The sequence below is a fragment of the Malus domestica genome, chromosome 11 (genome assembly GCF_042453785.1).
Source record: "Malus domestica chromosome 11, GDT2T_hap1".
Lineage (NCBI taxonomy): Eukaryota > Viridiplantae > Streptophyta > Magnoliopsida > Rosales > Rosaceae > Malus > Malus domestica.
Window position 1 is genome coordinate 35,939,439 of NC_091671.1, and position 18,387 is coordinate 35,957,825.

The 18,387-nt window shown below is 36.9% G+C and overlaps 1 protein-coding gene and 1 long non-coding RNA gene across 2 annotated transcripts; one reads left to right on the forward strand and one right to left on the reverse strand.

The window, feature by feature from the left end:
- Positions 1 to 2,790: 2,790 nt before the first annotated feature.
- LOC103406141 (probable LRR receptor-like serine/threonine-protein kinase At3g47570) lies at positions 2,791 to 6,438 on the reverse strand. Its single transcript, XM_070808732.1, has 3 exons — positions 6,246 to 6,438; positions 3,478 to 6,144; positions 2,791 to 3,364 (listed from the first exon to the last, which is right to left on the reverse strand). Exons 1-3 carry the CDS (start codon positions 6,295 to 6,297, stop codon positions 2,997 to 2,999), a joined length of 3,087 nt encoding a protein of 1,028 aa, XP_070664833.1. The 5' UTR covers positions 6,298 to 6,438; the 3' UTR covers positions 2,791 to 2,996.
- A 7,420-nt stretch (positions 6,439 to 13,858) lies between these two features.
- On the forward strand, positions 13,859 to 17,190 carry LOC103418607 (uncharacterized). The gene is made up of 2 exons (XR_011573419.1): positions 13,859 to 14,053; positions 16,316 to 17,190. It is a non-coding gene; the product is annotated as an uncharacterized lncRNA (long non-coding RNA).
- Positions 17,191 to 18,387: the final 1,197 nt, after the last annotated feature.

Here is an 18,387-nt window from a genome sequence, read left to right on the forward strand (position 1 = left end):
CGTTTAACCTTTTGTTTCTTCTGGTCCTTCTTTGATTCCTGCCTTATTCTAGCTGTGTTATTCTGCGATTGTTTGTTCTTCTTAAATATTGTGGTCTCTGCCTCCAAAAATATTGAGCGCCGACTGTCTTTAGATCATTGGGAAATAAATTTTATACAACTGAGGTGTGATTCATAACTACTGTCTTTTAGTTTTTATAATGTAATTTTGTTAGTTTGGATGAAACTGTAATAATTTTGTTTTGGGTTAGTTGTGGTCTTCAAGAGCATTGCTCCTTTTAGTGTCGTATTGAACATCACCATGATATATAGAAAGTGTGAAAAAGTAAAGAGATGGATGCAATGGTAAATTTTCTATTATGCTTTACTGTACCTTATATAAGAGCAAGTTCACTCGTTTTAGTTTTTAGGAGGGCAAGGGTAAGACAGTAATTGTCTCTAAATATTAATGGTCTTCGTTCAAGTCTATCCGTTTGAAAAGATACGGCAAGGCTAAGTGCGATTACTCTTCACAAATACATTTTTATTTTTTCAATATTTTCTTGGCCCATGCTCCACATGTTATTATTGTCTTAGATTTTTTATGAGAATTTCAACCAATTTCATTGTGTCATGTATCATTATCCGTTAGTAATATTCGCTCTGCTTTTTGTTCAAGTGTGAACTTTCTAAGGCTTTCATATATATATATATATATATTATTTTAATTTGTTACCATTAGATTAATTCTGATTGTTGAAATTTTCAATTTTTTTTAGAATCAGATGCGCCACAAAATGCCACGTGGCACATTAGCATCATTTTCCAATTTTCCGTTACAGTTGAAAATCTAACGGTCCGAATCAACAAACCGTTGGAAATCCAACAGCTGTGGTGCGCCCAAATTAGAGCGGTTTGGCTCACTTCGGTGCACGTGGTGGGCCCAGTCTTCTGTTGCTTGACGTCAGACCCAACGCCACCAATTGCCAGCAAGCTCAAGGCCCGGCAATTGTAGCGACGGCAATCCAACAGGTTTCTTGGAGCTCACCAATTGCCTGCCCAATTTTGCACCGGTAGACCAATTTTGAGCTACTAAATTCTAGCAGCAAAACTCGTTTAGGAGGCTTTCATTTAATCTTGCAAACATACATATTTAAGAAAAATATTTCCCACTAAAAATAAGTATCTTTAGTTTCGGTAAGACGATATTATAAGCTATAACTTATGAGAAAAGAATTTAAATTTGAATGTAAGAACGCGGCATATACAATGTCTTTACCAACCGACATAACTTATATTTACAGAGTAAATATAAGTATAGAAGCAAACAAAATCATGTGACTTCTTTTGTATCTCGTATCGGAGACTCCCGTACCTGGGACTCTCTCGAGTGAGAGTGGCTATTTACCCTTTTGACATCAGATGTTAATGTTTCTATTCGAATTCAATAATATCCACCCTTCGACAAAAAAAATAAAAAATAAAAAAATCATGAACACTATAATGCATAAGTTGGCATGCATTGTCTCATAAAAAAAACCTTATTATTTGGTTGGACGTAGGACCATAATTTTCCTAAATATGAAACCTATTTTGCACAACCACTAACAAATTGTTTGCACCTTTACGCAATCTCCATTAGAAAAGCCACAAGTTTCTCAACCAAGCAAATTTGCATCATAATATCCAAAGGGTGAAAATTAGCCTTTTCTCGTTCTTTTATTTTCTTTTTAAAAACACCAAGAAGCAGGTGCAGCTAGCACCATCACTATGTCTGTCCAAACATCAAATGCCCCTTTCTTTCTTTTTCTTCTGCAAAACGGCCAAAGTACCCAGATTCTTCTTTTCTATAAGAAGCTTGCTAAAGACCTACTACCACACCAACTAACTTAACTACCTCTTATATTATTAGGGTGATTTTTAGTCACCACCCTTAAGTGGTGGTAATGGTCACCATCTTATTTATCATTGTTGGATGAGTTTAAATTTTGAGATTTTTATCTATCTAAGGTACAAATCTTGAAATTTAAACTTATATAACAATGATAAGTAAGCTAGTGAGCATCACCATCATTTGAGTGTAGAGAACAAAAATATTCCTATAATATTGTACACGAAAGGGGAAAGCTTCCTAATTGCAAAAACAAAATAGGGAGGTAATAATTAAAGAGTTTTTAAGCTCTTAATTAATGGTATTTAATTTGCTTGGTAATGAGAATTATTTGGGAGTCAGTCACCTACGGCATGCATGCGAATTGGATGAGACAATCATGGACTAAATTGCACCATCGTACCCTTTGGAACTTCACTTATATTGCCTCTTGTTCACTTGGAAGACATGAAAATTATGAACAAAATTGATTTTTCTCCTAACCATGCCAACTGGCTCACGATAAATTTATAACTCAATCAACTTTATTTGCTTTGATACTTAATATTTTGGGAACAATTTATGATGTAATTCATTAAATACTATCAATTGCAGGACAATAATAATTGGAGTACGTTAAAGATAGGGCAATAAGTCAAAAGGTTTGTGACACAACTATAAGCTTATCTTCTTTTCTTGGAGCTCTTTAGACTTGCAATTGGGCAGCTTGAGATTAGGAATTCCCTTGCAGAATTTAGTATTGTCAACAATTGACACAGCACTTTGATTTTCGAAAACACCTTACACTGATGGTGGTCAAGTCTGATAGGAAACTCAACTCACCATCTTTACAGCTTCGAAGATGATTTTATTGAATGTTGAGGGTCTTGAGGTTATGAATCTTTCAAAAATTTGGAATCCGCCAATGTGAATACTCAACAATTTCATGGCACAAACTAGACTTTTAATCGATGTGAATATTACATAAAAATACCAAATACAAGAAGTAGTAATACACTATTCACACAATGAACCTCATTGGTGATTATTTACATCGCAAACTTCCACATATACTGTGGTAACAAAAAAGCTAGACTTCATAGGCAGTACACAGAATTTCTCTATCACAAAAGCACATAAAAGAGTTTCTATCCAAGAAAAGTATTCCTAATGGAATGAAGTTCAGATGCAGCATCGTTGATATTTTTTAGTCGATCTGATGCTGATTCAGTAGAACAAGCAATTCCAATTCTAAATATTGAACTCAAGCACACATCAACTTTATGAATTCTTGCACTGCATTGATTTGGATTCTCGTTCGTGCCTCCTTGAAGAAGTGGTGCGTCTGCAATCTCAATAACTCGCTCGGGGAGAGCCATCTTGACAAAATTATGAAGGTTCAAGCTATCACCAAACATGTCGTCAGTGGGTCTCTTCCCTGTGAACATCTCCAACAAGATAATGCCAAAGCTATAAACATCACCATTCCTTGACACCTCACTCCCCATGCCATACTCTACAATTCAAACATCACATTTGTGTATAAATAGTTCAGTTTGAATTTTGTAAATTAAATACTCCAAAATAAAAAAGGAAATAAAATGAAGTATATATCTAACATATATATACCTGGAGCTGCATAACCAACCGTTCCTTTTATTCCAACGGAACTTGTCTGACTCTGAATTTCTAAAACATTGCTCGTTACTTGTGATAGAAACCTTGCTAATCCAAAGTCAGAAACATGACCAGTCAATTCATTGTCCAAGAGAACGTTGCTTGGCTTAAGATCACAATGAACTATTGGCATTTCACAATAATTATGAAGATAATCCAATGCACAAGCAACACCAATGGCAATTTCTAGCCTCTGAAGAAGACTTAACTTCTTGGATACATGATCTCTTAACTCTTCTGTTCCAATAGGTGGATGCAGCCACTCCTCTAAGCTCCCGTTGTCCATGAACTCATAAACTAGAGCCTTGAAATCATTACCATGAAAATCAACACTTGAACACACAGTTATAATCTTAACAAGATTTCGATGCCTAATATTTCTCAAGGCTTCACATTCGGCTATGAAACTCCTCGAAGCTCCATGGCGTAACAAGTTAAACACCTTCACGGCAACAAGTTGAGCTTTATCATCCTCATCAAGAACTCCTTTGTACACAGACCCAAAACTACCAGCACCAATTAAATTAGCATGTGAGAACCCGTCAGTAGCTTTGAGTAGAGTAGCATATGACACTTGCAAAATAGTGTTCCCCAAAGTGCTCAATGAAATTTCTTTCCTTTTCTTCCTTGACGAACAAAGAAAGAAATAGGAGAACACCATGGCTATTCCTAGAAGAGTAAGTCCAAATACTAAAGGAAGTATTAGTTTCAAGCTACGAGACAATCTTTGTTTCTTGGTCTCTTTAGACTTGCACTTGGGAAGCTTTAAATTAGCAATAGGGCTGCACAAATTAGTGTTACCAACAATTGAAATAGCACTCGCATTTTTGAAAACACCTCCAGTTGGTACCACTCCCCAAAATTGGTTGAATGATAAGTTCAGATTATTTAGGATTCTAAAGCCTTCTAAAAAATGTGGAATTTCACCTGAAAAATTATTGCAAGAAAGGTCTAGATCTTGAATCCCTCTCACTGAACTCATAGACAAAGGAATGGACCCGTTGAAGAAGTTTCCTTGCAAATGCAGGACTTCTAAACTCTCACAACCACCAAGGCTACTGGGGAGTTCTCCAGATAACATGTCATCAGAAAGATGCAGTTCACTTAGACTATGGAAATTCCCAACCTCCGGGGGAAGGGAACCTGTGAAGAGGTTATTAGACAAGTCCAAAGAAATCGATAAGGAGGGGAGTCTAAAAACTTGTTTGGGTATTGTGCCATTTAGGAGGTTATCAGAAAGATCCAACGCTTGCAACCCATGGCATTCCCCTAGGCTTGAAGGAATGCTGCCCTCAAGATGATTTCTAGCCAATCCAAGAAGGAATAACTTGGTTAAATTTCTTAAGGAAGATGGAATATTTCCTGATAATGTGCTATTGGAAATATCTAATATTCCAAGGTTTGAAAGCTTACCCATGTCAGAGGGGATGTTACCTGTGAATTTACTATTCCCCAAATACAACGATTGCAAGCTCACCAGATTCCCTATCCCAGATGGGATGCTTCCATATATTTGGTTACTGTGAACCCAAAACTTTTCAAGTTTGGTTGAGAAATTGGATATTGACATGGGCAATGTCCCTCCAAAATTGTTGTTGCCAATACTCAACTCTTTTAATTGTGTGGCATTGGTCAAGTCCGAGAGAAAACTTAAGTCACCATCTTTACCGCTTCCAATATTATTATCTGGAATGTCGAACACCTGGAGGTTGTGAAGCTTTTGGAGATTCGGTACCCGTCCGATTAGGTTGTTATGCCCAACATCAAATAACCAAACACTTGTAACATTGGATATTGAGGGAGGTATAGACCCAGTGAGTTGGTTTGAGTGGACGCTGAAGAATCCGAGATTAGGAAGACTTTGGCCAATATCTGATGGCATACTCCCTTGAATTTGGTTATATGGCATGGCAAATATAACAAGAGAAGAGAGGTTATAAATGGAGGAAGGGATGCTACCAGACAACTGATTTAAGCCCAATCCCAAGAAGGTTAATTTTTTCAATTGGCCAAGAGAACTGGGAATGTTTCCCATCAAGTTATTACTGAGAAGACTTAGTCCCTGGAGAGACGAAAGGTTCCCCAAGGAAGGAGTGACCTGTCCCGTTACATTATTATATTGTAATGCAAATTTTTGCAGTTTCGAGAGCAATCCAATTTCTGAAGGAATTTTACCCACCAATTTGTTGCGAGTGAAATCCACAAGGATAAGGTTGAAGCAATGTGATATATTGTGTGGAATACTGCCACTAAACGAGTTAACGTCTAATCGCAATACCTGCAATCTACGCAAATTCCCAATTTGTGAAGGAATTTCATGACTGAAGCTGTTGTTTTGCAGCCACAGCTCCCTTAGAAAACTTAGATTTCCAAAGTTTGGGGATAGTTTCCCTACCAGATTTTGAGATTGCAGGTCCAGGATAGTGACCCTTTGGCGATGTCGTCGACTGCATGTCACACCATGCCACATGCAAAAGTGCATGGATTCGTTCCAGGAGCTCATTACGTTGTAATTATGGAGATCTTGATTTATTTGAGCTTTGATGGCTAGCAGCGCCAGTCTATCCGTCGTATTCCCTCCGAGTCCCGATTGCAGGGAGCTCCAACAGCAAATGAACACTGCACTGAAAGGCAAGTATATTAAGAACAATTTCAAAACCAAAACCCCCATTCCTGATCTGGTTAACTATATAACTAGAGAGAGAAGCAGAAATAAATACAGAGATGGGTGTTGAGTTGCGAATTTGGTCTGGTGAGTTCCATTTGTTGCATGACAAGGAAATTTATAGAAGGAAAAAGCCCAAGTAAATGATAACCACTTTGACTGCCTTTTTAGAAGACTTCACTGCACTTTCAGTGAAAAGCAAGGACCAAGATGATTAATGCACAACCAAAACCCCCATTTCCGATCTGGTTAACTAATGACTAGAGAGAGAAGCAGAAAAACATAGAGAGATGGGTGTTGAGTTCCATTTGTTGCTTGACAAGGAAATTTATAGAAGAATAGGATCATAGGAGGAACTTACACCACAGTTTCTGGTTCTTGAAATTCAAATATGAGTAGGAATAAGTCCAAGTAAATGATAACCACTTTGACTGCTTTTTTAGAAGACTTCACTAGCTTACTTCCACTACTGGGAACTCTTGTTGGGCACTTTCAGTGAACACCAACGACCAAGAAGATTAAAGCACCTTTATCCCAGAAGCTGAGTGGAAACAATTTGGCAACCATCCATAATATCCTTATCATGCGCTGTGATTCGGATTGAAATTTGGTGCTCCAGCACAAGTCGGAAATGAAAAAAGAGTTCATATATATATATATGTAACACTTAAGAAACAACAAATAGAAAGAAGGAAAAAAAAGTTTCTAAAGTGTCCATCGAGTATCATTTGACCTCATGTTGGTCTCATCCAATGTGAAGCCTCTTGCAAATATATGAAACCCTATATTTTGATCACATCAGATCTCACACGCTCATGTCACCCAATATGAAAGTTAACCTAACAGAGCAACCCTATATTTTGATCACATCAGATCTCACACGCACAAGGAAATTTATAGAAGCATAGGATCATAGGAGGAACTTACACCATAGTTTCTAGTTCTTGAAATTTCAAATATGAGAAGGATTAAGTCCAAGTAAATGATAAAAAGTAACTACTTTGGCTTGTTTTTTTAGACGACTTCACTAGCTTGCTTCCACTACTGGGACCTATTGTTTGGCACTTTCGGTACGCCAAGGACCAAGACCAGTAAAGCACCTTGACTTCAGAAGCCGACTGGAAACATTTGGCAACCATCCAAAATGAAAAAACAAATACATGGAACCCTATATTTTGATCACATCAGACGTCACACTGGTGTCACTTAATATGAAAGTTACTTTGCTAGGCGACCCTAGCTATAAATGGAAATTTTGAAGTCTCTACATTTTTTGAGGAGCTGGACTGTGAGATTGCTGATTTCCTCATAGTTTCCCTAAAGTACCATTGCAAGAAAGCTTGTTGTGGATGCAACCTTTCTAAAAATTGTAACAGTTACTAGTGAGATCAAGCTTTCTTAATTTTTAAACTTCATGGGGGGTCAAGACTCAAGAGCATTGATTGCAAATTGTAACATGAATGTTTGAGTCCCCTTTAAACACGTTGTCAGTGGGTCTCTTCCTTGTAAACATCTCCTGCAAGAGAATTCCAAAACTGTAGACATATCAAGTTATTAACGCCTCACTTCCCATACCATAATCTGCCATTCAAACATCAGAAAATACAGTTAGCAAATTGAGAACAAAATAGTTGAATTATGCAAAATTTAAAAAGAAAAAAAAAGGATATTGTGGAGAGGATGTGAATATTTACCTAAAACCACATAACCAATCGTTCCTATTATTCCAGCGGAACTTATCTGATTTGTTGAAGCTTTTACACTGGTCAGCTATGAGATAAACCTTGCTAATCAAAGTCAGAAACATGTCCAGTTGACATGTTGTCCAAAAGAACAGTACTTGGTTTCAGTTCAGATCACAATGAACTATCGGTGTTTCAGAGTGATTATGAAGATAATCGACTAATCGAGAGCACAAGAAACATCTATGGAAATGCTGAGCCTTTGCAAAAGATTTAAACTCTTGGGTGCCTCTCTTGCTTCTTGAATATCAGTCGGTGGATGCAGCCTCTTCTCTAAGCTTCCTTTTTCCATGTACTCATAAACCAAAGCCTTGAAATCATTACCAAGAGAATCAACACTTGAACATGCAGTTATAATCTTGATGAGATTTCGATGCTTGATATTTCTCAAAGTCTCACATTCATATAAAGAACAATATGTCAGTACAAAACCAATTTATAGTACTAGCAAAGTACATTGTAGAAGCAATTTCCTGACTCATAATTTCGTAAGTCATTTCTTAAATTACGTTTCTTGAAGGCATTAGATTAAACAACATGCCAAACTAGAATGATTGAATGCAACCATGACCGTATTAATAAGCACGCACTTCTATCTATCAAATATTAAGGCGGAAGTTAATATACCAAACAATAAATATTTTTTGACTTGCAATTCCATTTTGACGTAGGGACATTGCTCAAATAATGACACCAGGAACAGTGATTGTTTAGATTGACCCCTCGAAAAAGAGTAACCCGGCCAAGAGTATACCTGTCAAAAACATGATGACTATTACAAAATGCCTGCATATTCTGATACTACGTAGATACGAGGAAAATGAACTTTTATTTCCAATAACAAAACAACAACCTGCCAACACATACAACCCAAAACAACAAAGTAGAAGCCGCTATCAACAAAGTGACCAATTAGTACTACACAAAGAACAGTGATAACACAATGCCTTCTCCAAACCATTATGATCAGAAACAAGCAGGTACATGGAGTATTCGCGATGACAATAATGAAGACATATTATAGGACACATGATATCTACATATCTACACAAAATCCAGTTCTCTGATTTGATAAAAAAAAATGTGCACGTGCCAACTGTGGCTACCAGATTCTCATGCAGGGAATCAATTAGGTTCATGAAGTCAAAAAATTAAATCAAAGATCGAGGAGGAGCTTACCCAACAATCAATAGTATCAAAGAGAGGACCCACAATACATATTGATACGTATTGGGTTTAGATTTAACTGGAGTAGTAACACGTCTAGGGGGAGCATTCCGTTGGGTAAGCCATTTAAACTAGGGGCGGATGAAAAACAAAAATCCAAGAAGAAATCTAGAGACAAATCCTCCAATATGAGCAAAGTTGTCCACGTGTGGTAGAATTCCAATGCTAAGTTTATTATGATGATGAAAAGGAGAGTAAGCAATGCTGCTAACTGCGGATAGAAACCTGAAACCGTAAGATCAAGGGGTAGTGCACATACTATAAAGAGGTGCATCATCTTCTTACAGAAACTTTATTTACCTTATTTACATACATTGTCCAATTTGATATGAGCTCTGAAAGCATGCTTCCCAGTAAACCAAAACGTGCACCAGAAGCACCAACAGAAATACCATATTGAATAAAAAGAGCTGAAAGCAAACTCCCACCAAAACCAGACATGAGATATAGGAAACCAATTCGAACTGCAGAAGAACAAATCAGAAAAACGTTAGAATTTCAAACCAATTAGTTAAAACAGTTCATCAAAACAACTGTACATGATATAGATCAGCATCAAACTATTATTGTTTCAATCTTTTCAAATAGACGGCATCTCGAAACATTTCAAAATGAGGCGCCATGTCTACATGTACAGGATATCCAAAACAATCCTTGTTCCCACAGATGTGATGGAAAACTGAAATAATATCTCAGCTTCGGTTTCAAGCAATTTTATTCTGTAAAATGGAATACTAGGTCTATAACTAAAGCTTGAACCCCATCTTGGGTGTATACACTCTGTTCTTTGCTCACCGCGGAATAAAACGTCCTCTTGTTTCCATCAAACCTAGCAACAAACCGGTGTAAGCTATAAAGCAACCAGCACGACATGACCACTACTCTAGGATTACAATTAAATAAACGAATGCATAGAAATCCTCTGTAGATTAATCGCAAGGTAGCTAAAGCCATCCGGAAAGTGTTTCTCTTCTAGATTTATGAAAGAATCCAGATGCATACAAAATCCAAATTCTTGCTCAAGCCAAATTCCAATGAATACAAGACTCAGCATATTGGCAAGCACATGGAAAACTCCACCATGTAACCACGTACATGAGATCGTTGATGAACCACTCTCTGCGCGTCTAGAGTACCCACCTTTTCTAACCTTCAGGATGAAAACACATGAGAAACAAGTTACATATAATGAGCTAGAACCGCTTCTAGAGTAGACAGAGGGGGACAACCATGTCGCTTGCAGAGAGAGACAGAGATTGAGAGATTTGGTGCGGATCTTCGATTCCGGAGTGAGAGTGGGGAAGTGAAATTACCATTTTCCCTGCTTGATTCCACATCCAACGGCCACAAGTTATGGGCATTTCTGTAATTCGCACTTAGGAGGGTTGTTCTGTCGGTCTCAATCAGAGTAGGTTGAGGTAGACCTGTCATTTTTAACCCGATCCGTTAAAATTAGTTTTCGGATGGGTGATTAACGGGTCAACCCGTTAACCACTATTAAATAGCTAGTCATTTTGGGTGAACCTGGGAAATCTGTTAATCACTCATTTGACCCGTTTAGACCATCTCCAATGGTGGCTTAGGCCATCTCTAACCGATGGCTGGCCAAATGGCTCGTTTTAGCCCTCCGGCCCTCCAAAATTCTCCAAGATATTAATATTTTAATAAACAGTACAGGGCCATATTTGCATCCGTCTCCAACCGAGGGCCATAGGGCCAAACATAATTTATTATTTAAAAACTACAACTTAAATTTTGTGAAATAGAAGTTATAGGAAAAAAATGGAATTTAAAAAAAAATATGAAACAAATTTTGTGAAATAGAAGTTATAGGAAAAAAATGAAATTTAAAAAAGGTATGAAACAAATTTTGTGAAATAGAAGTTATAGGAAAAAATTGGAATTTAAAAAAAAATATGAACCAAATTTTGTAAAATATAAGTTATAGAAAAAAAGTTATAGGAAGTTATAGAAAAAAAAAAGGTTTAAATTCATAAAAAAAAAAATTGAATACAACGGCTAGTGACTGGCTAGCCGTTGGAATTCAAATTAGAATTCAAATTAGTGCCGGTTTTAACCAACACTATTCTAACTAAAATTCCCTTCCCCCCCCCCCTAAAACCCACTTCAACCCAAAGTCTAAACCAAACCTAAAACTTAAAACCTAATAGAAAGGCAAATACCAGTCACAATTTAGCCCACAAAATAAAATAGGACCCATGGGCAAGGTATTAAATATCGGTAATATCGGAAATATCGGTAGTCTGAAAACACGGAAATATCGATGGAAATATCGGGATAATATCGATATCGATAAAAATTACATGGAAACCACGGAAATTGTAAGAAAAACTTGGAAATTTTTATTGAAACTTTGCAGGATGTTTATTTAGTCAATTATCTATTAGTTTATCACAAAAAATTGGAAGGAAATGCATTGCATGATGGATTTAACATTATCAAGTTGATTATATAGCGAGCTGACAAACATTGTGAGTGTAGAAAATATGTAGTAATTAATAAAAGAAGTCTAAACACACCATAATCATTTATATATAATGAATTAGTACAATATTTTACACTTTATACATTGCATGGTAAGATACATGAGTGACTTAGTACCACATAGAGTTCCTATGAGGTTTAAATTTTTCACTATCTTCATCATCTCTATGTCCATACCTAAATGTTTCTCTATCATAAATAACTAATGTAGCACACATAAATCATCACCAACCATCAAGGCATGACTACATCATAAATCATAATATATTAACATATGAGTATACTATGTTAGGCATACCATTGTTAAAATTAAGTAAAACCAAACGATGAAGATCATTGGATTTTTTTTTAAGAGATTAAACAAGCATCGGTTATCAAACCATATTATAATATCCTTTTCAATTTCACACCAAGCACAAAAGCATATAAGTTCCAAAACTTACTCTATGTAACAAACTCAAATATCAATTTTACACCAGCCATATTGGAGCCTTCACACGTTCCAAATTATTTAGAAGACTTAAATTGTTTTATCAACAAGATAATGAGCATTCAAATGTAAATACCAAATTAACATAACTACGTAGATAAAACTTGGATAAAATCAACTACCTAAATCATAAAACACGCCTCACAAAAATATAAAATTCATCCTATATATTTTGATCACCCTCTAATCTTATTTAATTAAAAAAAAACTACTCCCCCAAAACTCACACTGCCATTTGCACCAAACCACATTATCCATCATTCGAAGAAAACAAATTAAAACACACAAACCAACAAAAGGTCGATGACATATCACTGAACACTCCAGCTCCTCTCTCACCATGCAGACTCTCACTCTCCACGCATCCAACAGGTGTCCCTGACTCCCTCCACGTGTCCCCTCCACCGATGTCTTTCTCTTCCTTTAAACCCAAACCCTCATCCTCATCTTCTTCTCACTCTTATTTCTCGACCTCCGCCGACAACAAGCACAGATCTCCCACGTCTCTCGATCATTCTCCCACACACACATACACACACGCACAGAGAGCCAAGGTCTCTCGATCCTTCTCCCACTCCCACACACACGCACAGAGACCCACATCGGCAGATCGGCTTCTGCTTCTCCCTCGTCGCCGCCGCCGTTGTCTCTCTCCTTTCTCTCTGCACCGATGGTCCAAGACCCACATACACACATGCACACCCATCATCATCAGCATCCTTCTTCTCCCTATCCTTCTCATCTCTGCAACTCGGCGAACTCCGGCGAGGCCGTGCATGTCGACTCAATTTCCGAACACCTCCGATGGTTTCACGGCAAATTTCATATATACAAATGTTCATCTCGTCTTCTTTTTCATTTTCATACCTAGATCGGAGTCTAGGGTCCTGTTTTACAGTCGGCCGGAGCTTCTACAGCTCCGGCGTTCTTCTTCGAGCGGTCAGCCACCGATATTATCGATAAATTCGATAATATCGCGATATTATCGATAAATTCGATAATATCGCGATATTATCGATAATCCCGAAAACCAGTTGGATACAGAAAAAAAAATCGGTACTCCTCAAAACCGATAATATCGACGATATATCGCCGATATTATCGGCATTTCGGACCATGCCCATGGGTGAGAGTGAAAAGTGGGCTATGAAGCCCACACCCGAAAACCCAACTCGCCTCATGCGCCCACTTTCTTCCAGCCGAATGCCCACCCAAGTGGGTTGGTCCCCTCTGATGTCAGGTTACTGTAGCCCCACGTTCAATTTTTTTTTTATATTTATATATTTATTGAATCTAAAGGTTTATATCGAATATAATCAAATCTAAAAATAAAAAAAAGAGCTAACGGTCCAAATTTAAATCCAACGGCTAAAATAATTTTAAAAAATAAGTTAACTTAAAATTCAACCAAAAACTCTATAAATATCTATGTATTTGTTTAAACATCCATACAAAACTCACTTTTTTCCTACAATTCTTCCAATTTATCGGAATTTAAATATTTTTAGGTTAAAATATTTATAAAATTAATTTAGGATAGTTTACATATTTTTTTAAAAAAGTTAATTTAAAAAATAGCCTTAATTCATTATTTGATAATCTGAGGCTAAAATTGTAGGCCAGAAGGGTGAAAGTAGAAATACTGTTTTTAGGTTAAAACCTAAATTTTTTGAGCTAAACATTTTTAGATTTTATATCATCATTGGATATGGTCTTATTGAGGGCTTTTGTGTAATATCAGTACTCCTAAAAGAAAACCCTCAGAACTCAGTCCATCTCCAGTTCTCCACTCTCTCTGCGCACGCCGTGTGCTCCTTCCCTTCTAGCTCCGGACCTCCGGTTATCTCCCTCATCATCTTCTTACAACTTCTCTTTTGTCCATCCTCAAGATTGCTCCTGGTAATCCTCTCTCTCTCTTAAATATGAGTTTTTTGTTGTTTCTGGGTTCTCTTTTGTGGGTGTTCAAAATTGTGGGTTTTGGGTTGTTTTCTGAAATGGGGTTGTGTGAAATTGGACTACTGGGATTTATGGATCTGGGCCGGGAATGTTTGTGAAGTTGAATGGATGCTGATTGACGGGTAATTTTTCAAATTTTGAAAAGAGCAAGAATCGATTAATGGGTTCATAGTTTGATTCCTTGAAATTCAGTAGAAAAATTGTTAACTGGTGGAGAATATTATGTAATTTGCAAGTTGGCATTTGGGAGATTTAGGTATTTAAGTGATGTGATTTGGATTTCCACTCATGATCTTCGTTTTCTAGATTTCTGTAGTAGAATGCATCTGTTTCAGAACCTTACTGTTTAATTGGATGCCCTCAATTACTGTATACCATCTATCAGTCAATTAAATCGGGTTCTTTTGTTTCGTATTCGTTATCTGATAATCCAGTTTAACATTATTCCTGGACATAATTTTTTGATCTTCTTTTCGTAGGGTTCTGATTGGTTCGTTGGTTTGGAAGATTGTAGTTTGATATATATATATATATATATATATATATATATATATATAAAATATGTTAGACGGTTAGTTAATGTTTGTAATTTTGGGTAAAAGATGTGTAATTTGTATTGGAATGCAAAATGTAAAAAATAAAAAAAAAATAAAATAAATTGTTAACGGGTGTTAACAGGTGACTTATTAAGCTTAACGGGTTGGGTTCGGATGACCCGTTAACTTAACAGGTCGGGTTGAACCCAACCCGAACCTAATAAACCCGATTCGTTTACAGGTCTAGTTGAGGACAGTTTACAAAGTGACAGTGTTATGGACCCATAATATTACCAAGGTTTTATGCTTTATTACTATTAGGAATTGTTAATATGCCAGAGGCTATATAAAATCAAAATTTACACAAAAGAAATATAAACAAAAAAACAATTCAAGAGCTTGCTCTCTCTCTCTCTCTTCCTTTCCCCTCCCTCTTTATCCTTTGTCTTACTTGTAGGTTGATTAGAGCAAGTCCACCGGAGTGGACATTACCCAGCACTCAGTCCAAATAGCAGCCCAACACCATGTCCATTTCCTCCAGCCCGCGCAACAGCCTGGCACACAGTCCATGCTGGTCTCTGGGCCAGCTCAAAACAGACTGCCCAAGAAGCCGAGCATTTTGCTAGCGCGTGCATGTCACAGGGCCCGCGTGTAGGCGCACTCAGACCACAACCCGAGTAGGCGACGTGGCCTGCTTTTACCCGTTGGATTTTCAACAGCTATTTTTTGTATACCGTTGGATTTCCAACGGTAAAAAAAATTTAAAATTTAACTTTTAAAATGGACCGTTCAATCACAGATCAACGGTCTACGTTTTTTTCACAAAAAATTAAAAACAATAAAAAAAAAGGCCCAACAGTAAAAAATATGACCGTTGGCCATGTGGCAACTCCCTGGCTCTTGGATTTGAATATTTTTCAAATCCAATGGTCCAGATTAATTAACTATATTAAAATTTATTAAAAATTATAAAAAAAAATACAGAAAATTTTTAAAAATGTTAATTTTTTTTTATATAAATACCTAACACTCATCTTCCACCTTTACACCACATTTCAATATTTTCTACACTTTCTATACTATCTACATTTCAATATTTTCTACACTTTAAGAGAAAAAAATGTCTTCGTGGAAGCTCATTGAAGATGTTACGTTGTGTGAATGTTGGGTTCACACTACTCATGACCCGATTACGGGTAATGAGATGGATAAGCGAGAAATGTGGAGTAAAATTACAAAAGCGTTTTGCGATGTACATGGAAAAGACGCCAGAATTAGTCAAGGTCTTCAAGGTCGTTAGAAAAAACTAAACGCATCCTTTACTTGTTGGAAAAACGCCATCTCTCATGCTTCCGGTAACCTCCGTAGTGGGACAAATTTAGCGTATCAGGTGACAATATTTTTATTTATTTATACGCATTCCACCCACATCAATATTTTGATTTAGTTAAATTCGTATGTAATTTTTATGTTATTTCTTATGTAAATTTTATATGTATTCCACCCCCATCAAAATTTTAATTTATTGAATTTCTTATGTAATTTTTATTTAATTTCTTATGTCATTTTTATGTAATTTATATGCATTCCACCCGTATCAATATTTTGAATTTATTTATTTGTGTTACACCTGCATTTTTTAACACTATCTTATCCCACATTTTTATAGACACTACAAGCTCAAGCATTCTACAATTCAAAGAACCAGAACAAATCATTCAACAGATGGGAATGTTGGCAAATTGTCAAAGATTGCCCTAAATACAAAATTGTGGCAACCAGTCCAGAAGTTGTCATGCACGGTATGGATCTACATAGTTCTCCAGAATTAGATATGGCCGAACAAGAAGCCGACACATTTGAAGACACGGAAGGGACGCCTGAACAAGTGTCCGAGACCCAACCGACTCGTCAGTCCCTCAAGCCTCAAGGTAAAAAAGCATCAAAGAAAAAAGGTAGTTCTTCCAAAAATGACTACACTAAATATATGGAGGAACTTACTCGCCAAGGTGAACTGAACATGGCACGGGAAAAGGCTAGAGATGAGGAAAAAGTTGCTGCTATGACAGCAATAATAGCAGCTACTAGGGCCCGTGATGTGGCGACTGAGAGACAAAGAGAAATAGTTAATCGAGAGAACGAGCTGGTTAGAGAAGCACTTCATCGAGAAAATGAAATGCTTAGAGAAGAAAGGATGGCTCAAGCAGATCGTGACACTATGAGCAAGTCTCTAATAGGACTGTCTCCGAATTCTAAATATTTTTGGACATCGGAAAAAAAAGATGTCATGCGAAGGAGGCGTGCAAGAGATGTGGAAACAAGTCAAGGGGGTTCTAGCTACACAAATCATGGCATCCAAGATCCTAGCACCACATATCCTAACTCGAGAGACTTTGTATAATTTTTATTTAATTTCTTATGTAATTTTTATGTTTTTTCTATTTTTTTTTAACTTTATTTAATTTCTTATGTAATTTTTATGTTTTTTCTTTTTTTCTTTCGAACTTTATTTAATTTCTTATATAATTTTTATGTTATTTCTTATTTATTTTTATTTTATGCAATTTTAATGTAATTATTTATTTATTTTTGTACTTTATTTAAACACATGAAATAAGATTACATAAACTCACCAAATAAATTTAAAAACAAAACACACTACATAAAATTACATAAACTTAAAAAAAATACAATTTATTCTTCAACCACAAGCCTCATTTTAATTATCTTCGCCTTCATGCAATCCCCACTGGTGCTCAATCAAGTAATTCTGGCGGGTTACGTGCCAATATGGCTCTTGCACATCAGTGTACCGCTGAACGTTCAATTTATTGTAATGTCCATCGCGTTCCAACGGCTCGTATTGCACTGGATCTTCGGTCCGGTCATGAGCACAGTAGATACGTGTTCTTAAGTTGTTCATCAGATTCGGCTCATATTCATCGACGGCATCATAATCATACTCATATTCAACAATCATGTTGTGGAGAATAATACACATCATCATACTCATATTCAACAATCATGTTGTGGAGAATAATACACATCATCATGATGGATCGAAGAGCCTCGACATCAAACATTCTAGTTGCAGCCCTGACAATCGCCCAACGAGCTTGCAGGATACCAAAACAACGCTCGACATCCTTCCTACATCTTTCTTGACATTTTGCAAAGTGTTTTTCCTTTTTAGTATGTGGATGTGGCACTGTTTTGACAAATGTTGACCACCATGGGTAAATACCATTTGCAAGGTAGTATGATCCCTCGTATTGGGTACCATTAACCCAATATGTGCATCTCGTCGATTTTCCTTGCAGCAGTTCGTCGAACACTGGGGGTTGGGCAAGGACATTTAGGTCATTCTAAGCTCCTAGAACACCAAAAAAAGCATGCCAAATTCATGTATCAAATGAAGTCACCACTTCCAAAATGATGCTTTTGGCTCATTTTCTGTCGCCATATGCTCCTTGCCACGCACTTGGACAATTTTTCCAAGTCCAATACATGCAGTCGATGCTTCCAATCATGTCAGGGAAGCCTCGCATCTCACCCTTCCTCAGAAGCCTTCGCATGTCCCTTGGCGTGGGTGTCCGGAGGTACTCATTGGTGTAGAGGGCTTCAATTGCAAAGCAAAATCGCATCAGGGACTCCAAAACAGTTGTTCTTCCCATCCTCGCGATCTCATCTACTTGATCTACAGATGCTCCATATGCAAGCATTCGCAAGGATGCCGTAATT